The sequence below is a fragment of the Gadus macrocephalus genome, chromosome 6, assembly GCF_031168955.1.
Source record: "Gadus macrocephalus chromosome 6, ASM3116895v1".
Lineage (NCBI taxonomy): Eukaryota > Metazoa > Chordata > Actinopteri > Gadiformes > Gadidae > Gadus > Gadus macrocephalus.
Window position 1 is genome coordinate 16136708 of NC_082387.1, and position 7500 is coordinate 16144207.

Sequence of the window (7500 nt, forward strand, 5' to 3'; positions counted from 1 at the left end):
TAAAATGGATCATCCCTTCATAGATTTATATTTATTTAGAATCATATTTATTTATGAAGACACTTTTATATGTACATATTTATAAATAAATACAAACATGAGAATTAGCATTTTATTGACTAAACCCTTCCGATGATAAAGGACCCCTTATGTGCAATCCTATTTGAATATCTGCATTCACGCCAGCCCAGCTCTCTCTCCGAGGGATTATACATGCAAACGCATCTCAAACAAAGCCCTTCTCATGTATACAACAACCCGCTAGCCCACCACCACGACCCTCCACCGCCCCAGCCCCCCGCGTCAAAGCCCTGCTAGTGGCCCTTAATGAGTGCCGTCTCCAGATGAAAAGCAGGAGGGAGACCCTGAGATTGATTGATGACTGAAGGTCTTTAATCAGTGGCCTGGCTCCAAACATGCTGTCTTAACAGCCCCCTAGCACACACACACACACACACACACGCACGCACTCACAACACGCACACGCTGACCCCCACACACACACATTCACCCAAACACACACACACAGAACACACACACACATACGGCGGCCACGGGTCGACCGCTAAACACTGACCCTTAGGCCAATCCAAGGAAGGAAATGGAGGTGTTTGTGTGTGTCTGGTGTCTGTGTGCATGTGTGTCGTTTGTGTGCACTTGTGCACATGGATGAGCAGCGCATCAATCAGGAGAATGAGGTTTGAGCTCGGAAGCTTTGAGCCGCGTCAGATAGACAGCCCACTGATCCAGGGGCAGCATTGTATTCCTTCCCCTCTGGCGCTGAATGCACACCATAGAGTGGGGAGACTGACCCGAGATCAACGCCTAGAATGAAGTTCACCTCGGATCAGGGGTCCCCAAAGCAGCCGATCAATGCCCTGAAAATGAAGAAGTGGGTTATTGATTAGAGCTATAGATTGGCTATTGACCTGGTTTTCCAGGGCGGGTCTCTCTTTTTTTGCCACTTGGAGTCTGGGTCTGTCTCTCTCTTTTTGTTTCTCTGGTTCCTCCCTGTCTCCTGCTCTTCCTGCTCTCTAACCCTCCTGTGGGCTGTTTTCTTTTCTTCCCATCAGAAATTGACATGGAAATCCAGGCAGGCTGATGTGGACACCTGTAGGATGAAGGGGAAAACACAAGGTAAGGGAATTGTGCACACACACACACGCAAAACAAACACACACACACACACACACACACACACACACACACACACACACACACACACACACACACACACACACACACACACACACACACACACACACACACACACACACACACACACACACACACACACACACACACACACACACACACACATACATGCATGGCTCAATTCATTCCAGCAAGGCACATACGGGGCCAGGACATATACAATGCACAGCGTCTCCCCTGTGTCCGTGAACCCTCAGAGAGCTAGGCTCGGAGTCGTGGTGTGGCTGGTGATACTCTGGTACGCCGGTCTGCGTGGAACAGGCGGTATTTTTTTCTTTCTTACGAGGCCCTGCTACATTATTCATCGTAACACACATCCTAAGTGAGTCGTATATCACACACGCGCACGGCGTGGGGGTCGTGCACGTGCGGCCTCGACACACACAGGTGCAATAACGCACTCCCTGCGGTTTCACGGGACAACGTGCCGTTTGGATTTATGAACAACATCTGCTCTACATATGGAGCCACTGCCTTGTTTCCATCGCTCTGCGTTGACTGTCACTTTTCAGAGGCATCAGACGCTGCCCCCCCGAAATGAGTGCGCCGTGTCAATCAAGCTTTATTAACGTCTCACGGATTCTTAGTACACTGTGTGCGGCAGGGACGGGTGGGTCAGGGTGAAGTCATCACAACATATCGTGTGTCCTCCGAGCTCATTGAATGCTCTGCTTTGATCCTCTCACCCCCACACAGTATGGGAAACGTCGGGCTCTGGCTTTTGTTTCTAAAAGCTGTCATAATTCTCTGTGAACCAGGGGGTTGTCTAACCTCTGCCTCCTCTCCACCTCTCTTTTCCTTTTCATCTGCAGGACGAATGCCACAACTTCATCAAAGTCCTCCTAAAGCAAAACAACGACACCTTGTTTGTGTGCGGAACCAACGCCTTCAACCCCTCGTGTCGCAGCTACAAGGTATTTCAGCGCTTGCTTGCGCTTGCTTTATTTTTTATACACGCACACGCCCAATCAACACCCATGGTTAACACGCGCGCCGCGCAGTGGTAGGGCGGCAGGTCGTCTTTCCCCTTTGATGATCCCTCCTTCTGGTCGTCTTGGCCCAGGCTGCTGTCTCGTCCCCCCGCAAGGCAATCTTTCACAGAGAAGCCCAGCAGGGTGGGGCTGGGGTTGGGGGTGGTGATGGTGATGCGGGTGTGGGGGGTGGCGGTAGAGGTGAGGTGAGGTGTGGAGCGAAGGACATAGATGAATGACTTTGACAACTTTGCGGGCTCCTCCTCGCACGTCTCCATCTCCTGGTTTACCCCGGCACGCTTGATTTAGAAGCAGCGGAAACCAAACTGCGTATTTAAACTGCGTGTGCACTCCTGGGCACTGATATGCCTGCACACACACACATACCCACACACACACTCACACACACACACACACACACACACACACACCTACACACACACACACAGAAACAGACACACACACATAGACACACACTCATGCATACATTCACACACACACACACACACACACACACACACACACACACACACACACACACACACACACACACACACACACACACACACACACACACACACACACACACACACACACGTACACATAGAATCACACATACCCAATGGCACGCATATACACATACACACCAATGCTGACACTGAGACACACACACTGCCTCTTTCTCTCACTCTTTTGCACAGGCCCACACACACACACCTACACACACACGGTGTAACAAAAGCAGTGGAGTGAAGTCTTGAAATCCGATTTGCCGTTCCTTTCTAAGTGGATGCCTACCTCACCTTAGCCACTCTGGCATGTCTGGAATAGCCTCCAGATATTCCCTTAAAGAAGGCATCATCACATTATGGAGACGTGTCTCCCTGACCTCTGCATGAGGGAGAAGGCATAGAGGTAGAGCCATGATAGCCCATGATACCATGAGATAATGAACCGCGGTCCTTTAAGCCAATCCGTTGGAAAAGGTTTTGACTTTGACACAGACAAACAACAGACAAGTCAGACAGACACAACTGACAGCCATAAATAGATCAGACAGCCAGACAGACAAAATAAGACAAGAAATGCAGAAATACTGGCGCGACAAAGTGTCATCCATGACAATGTCATGGATGAGAGCTTTATATCTAACCACACAAAGAAAAGAAGGAGGATTAGAGTGAGAAGGACATACGAGATACAGAGAGAGATACAGACACCACCAAAAACAAACGCATCAAGGGAGACGGTCAAACAGGTATTGTAACCAGCCTGCCGACCAGTTAGCCACCCTAGAGTGACATGAACGTAAACAGAGACACGAACAGGCAAGACTGCATGTTCTAAGAATGTTAAAATGTTGTGTGTTGGGCTGTGGCATGGCGTGACAGACACAGGACACCGAGTGGTCGGTGAGGTGATCTGAGTGGAGCCCTCCTCCTCCTCCTCCTCCTCCTCCTCCTCCTCCTCCTCCTCCTCCTCCTCCTCCTTCTCACCACCTCATCCTCCTCCTCCTCCTCCTCCTCCTCCTCACCACCTCCTCCTCCTCCTCCTCCTCCTCCTCCTCCTCCTTCTCACCACCTCCTCCTCCTCCTCCTCCTCCTCCTCCTCCTCCACTTCAGCCTCCCACTCCCCTCATTCTCCTCCTTCCCACCACCTCCTCCTCCTCCTCCTCCTCCTCCTCCTCCTCCTCCACTTCAGCCTCCCACTCCCCTCATTCTCCTCCTTCTCACCACCTCCTCCTCCCCCTCCTCCTCCTGCTCCCCCATGGTGGAGAAGGTGTTCATCACCAGGGCTTGTTGATATGGAAAACAACCCGTCTCCGCCTTGACGGCTTTCGGGTTCAGCACACGAGACCCACCGTGGACGGTTGTCACTTAAGCCTCAACTCCAGGGGACTCCTGGAATTTATGTCTGTGCATAAAGCAAGCCTGGTTTGTTTTCACGGACCCCTCTCCGGGCGTTTGGTTTCCACCTTGATTTTTGTTTTTTGACCTGTTGTGATTCACACTGTCAGGGGTTTGCCGGCTGTAGCTCTCTCTCCCTCCGACACGGCTGGGGGATCAGGGCAAGGAGCAGCAGCAGCAGGAGCAGGAGCAGCAGTGATGGTGGTGGTGGCGGTGGGGATTTAATTGTGTCACACAGGGCGTGTGTACAGGCCTGGCTTTGGAAAACCATGCACACACACACAACACATAAATCCACATGTAGCGAGAGTACTGGCTGGCTCAGGGAAAAACATATTAGATATGTGTACCCAAAAATATAAAAATACACAAAAAAAATAAAAAAATACACAAGAATGACAATACAGCGGCAAAGGCACAGGCCGTAAGACACACACACACACACACACACACACACACACACACACACACACACACACACACACACACACACACACACACACACACACACACACACACACACACACACACACACACTCACACACACACACACACACACACACACACACACACACACACACACATACACACTTTTGACAGTTACGTTTATCAGCTAGTGTGTGTGTGTGTTGGTGTGTGTATCTGTGACAGCAGTGAAAGAAGCGTCTGTTTTCGGGGCCAGCATCATCCCTCATTAATCAACAAACCTGCGATGGGAGAGCGAGGGAGAGACAGAGAGAGACAGACAGGGAGAGAGAGAGAGCCCTAACAAATGGTGTTTCCCCAGACCCCGTCCACACAGCTCGACACTGTTGTTTACTCGTCTTGCTGCATCTAGTAGTTGATTAATCATTACTCATTCTGAGGTTGGATATTACATTACCTCTTATGGCCATGATCCATACCACACACACACACACACACACACAAGACACACACAAACACACACAAACACACACACACACACCATAGAGACAAACACATGCACACACACACACACACACACACACACACACACACACACACACACACACACACACACACACACACACACACACACACACACACACACACACACAAACACATGCACACACAAATACACACGCACACACTGCTACTGATATTACCATCTAATATTGAAAAGCGGCACCTTTGCAGGCCTCGAACAGCCCATTCCCTTGGCTTCTCTCCATGTGTGCTCCATCGACCCCTCCATCTTCTTCCCCACCTTAATTACTCCTATCTCCCTTATATCTTCTCTCCCACTCCCCCCCGCCCCCCCCTCTTTCTCCTGTCTTCCCCTGGTGCCCACTTGGCGTGTTGTAATAAAAACAGCCTAGCGCCAGCCCAGCTCCAGCTGGGCTGATATATGACCGGGATCTGTTACATCACATGTTGCCAGGCAGGGCGGGCAAACCAGTCGGCAGTCTGTGGGCGGAGCTCTGGGGAGCATGGTCCCAGGTGACGTAGTTTAGACCTGGGAGCTGGGAGGGGTGTAGTCTGAGGTCTATCGGGAAAAGGGTTAGGTTTTCTGTTTTAGAATCTCAGGCGTTGGAGACAGTATTGTAGTTGTTCAGTGGTCCACAAGAAAACGTACATATAAATATATATATTTTTATATACACATATAGATATACATAGATATAGATATAGATATAGATATAGATATAGATATAGATATAGATATAGATATAGTGGGCTGTTACATTCAATGATTCCTGGTCAAGTGAATGACAGGAACTTCGGCTGAGAGAAATCATTTTTCCTTGTTTTCCTTTAAAACGTCTTTATTGGACGTCCTAATAGACCTGTTTGTTTAACAGAGCCGTTACAGCAGTTGTAATCTCAAGACCTATAGAGGTCTGTCTTTAGGTTAAAAATACCCCCCCCCCCCTCCCCCCCTCGGGTGTAAAAGAGGGTTAACGATGGGGAGAGCTTGGCCTCAGATGACTGAAAAACAGGTTGCAGAGAAATGGGCCGTGACTGGAGCACAGGGAGATCTGTCCCCATTCGCCGTGCACTTCCCTCTCGGGCCACACTGAGCACTGTTGGGCACTTGCACTTTGCTTCAACTTTTCTGCACGTTCCTTCCACTAGAAGCATGTGTTGGAAAATTGCAGTCCGGGCCTTGTCAGTGTAAAATACAACCACAACGAGGTGGTCTAAACACCTGCTGGAATCCACAAATGCGAACGTTTGCTGATGTATAAGATGGCTGGTATCCTTGTTTATCCTTCCATCTGTTTGAAGTAAGCTGGATTAAAAGAACATGCACAGTATGCATATTCCCAGAAACAATGTTTACACAAAGGGGCCTCTCGGTCTGCTGTAGTATCCCTCCCACAACTTGGACACGCAGTTTCACCAACATCGTACTTTGTCACACTAAGAAAACAAACAAAGTAACAAGAACAATATTTAAAGTATCACAGTTAATTAAGAGAGATTTTCATTTTACCCTGGGATTTACACCCCAAATATGATAACAATAAAATGATAAAAAAAAAGGCTGCATCGCTTTAATAAGAAATGAATATAGAGTAGAAGTGTGTTGAAGAAAAAAAAAGTCATGCTTAATTAAATGCAGAGCCAATTATAACACTCCTGATAGGCCTGATTATTATGGGATAGCACTGTTTTGAATTTGTCCAATTAATTTGCATATAGCCTATTGATAGTGGAAATGAGCTGCCGTGGTAATTAATTCATCTAGATGTGTTGCACCTCAAGCGGGGCTTAAAGTGAAAGTAACTTGTGAGGATGAGTCCCCATTCAACTATGTCTTCAAATAGACAGTGAAACTCTATATTTGTCTTGTTTGCCGCATCCCGGTGAAGAGAGCAAAAGTTTTTGGGGTGACTGTTTGTTATGCGTACCACTAGCGGCATAGAGTGAAATGGTTGCAACCACCAAACTTCACAAGTAAGTCACAGAGTTATGCTGTAGCCAGACACCCGTTCGTTGTGGGCGGTAGACAAGCATTTAATGTGAGGTATGGGTGATAAAAGGAAGGTAGAATTACGCATGGCTTATCCTTTGTATTCCTCTAAAGCTACTCTTTCATGTTTCTCTTTCTTTGTCAGTGGAGTTGAAAGCATAAACAGACGCTAGAAAAAAAAAAACAGTTAAACATCAAACTAGTGTTTAAATTATATGATTCCTGCTGCCGCTTTTATGTGTATTGGTCACCTTGTCTCATTTTGAAAGATTTTTTGCCAATTTCTTAATGTGCGCCACACAGGTTGTCCCCCCATGTTATTATGTGTGTGTGTGTATGTGTGTGCGTGCGTGCCTGCGTGTGTGCGTGTGTGCGTGCGTGCGTGCGTGCGTGCGTGTGTGCGTGCGTGCGTGTGTGCGTGCGTGCGTGTGTGTATGTGTGTAAAGTGTGTAGTGTTTTTCCGTGTCTC

At 48.3% G+C, this 7500-nt stretch overlaps 1 protein-coding gene across 1 annotated transcript in view; it reads left to right on the forward strand.

Moving 5' to 3' along the window:
• The first annotated feature begins 830 nt into the window (after nt 1–830).
• sema6a (sema domain, transmembrane domain (TM), and cytoplasmic domain, (semaphorin) 6A) overlaps nt 831–7500 on the forward strand; it is a 44913-nt gene continuing 38243 nt past the window's right edge. Inside the window, 3 exon segments of the mRNA XM_060053484.1 lie at nt 831–892; nt 1125–1137; nt 2028–2129. Coding sequence (XP_059909467.1) covers nt 831–892; nt 1125–1137; nt 2028–2129 — 177 coding nt within the window.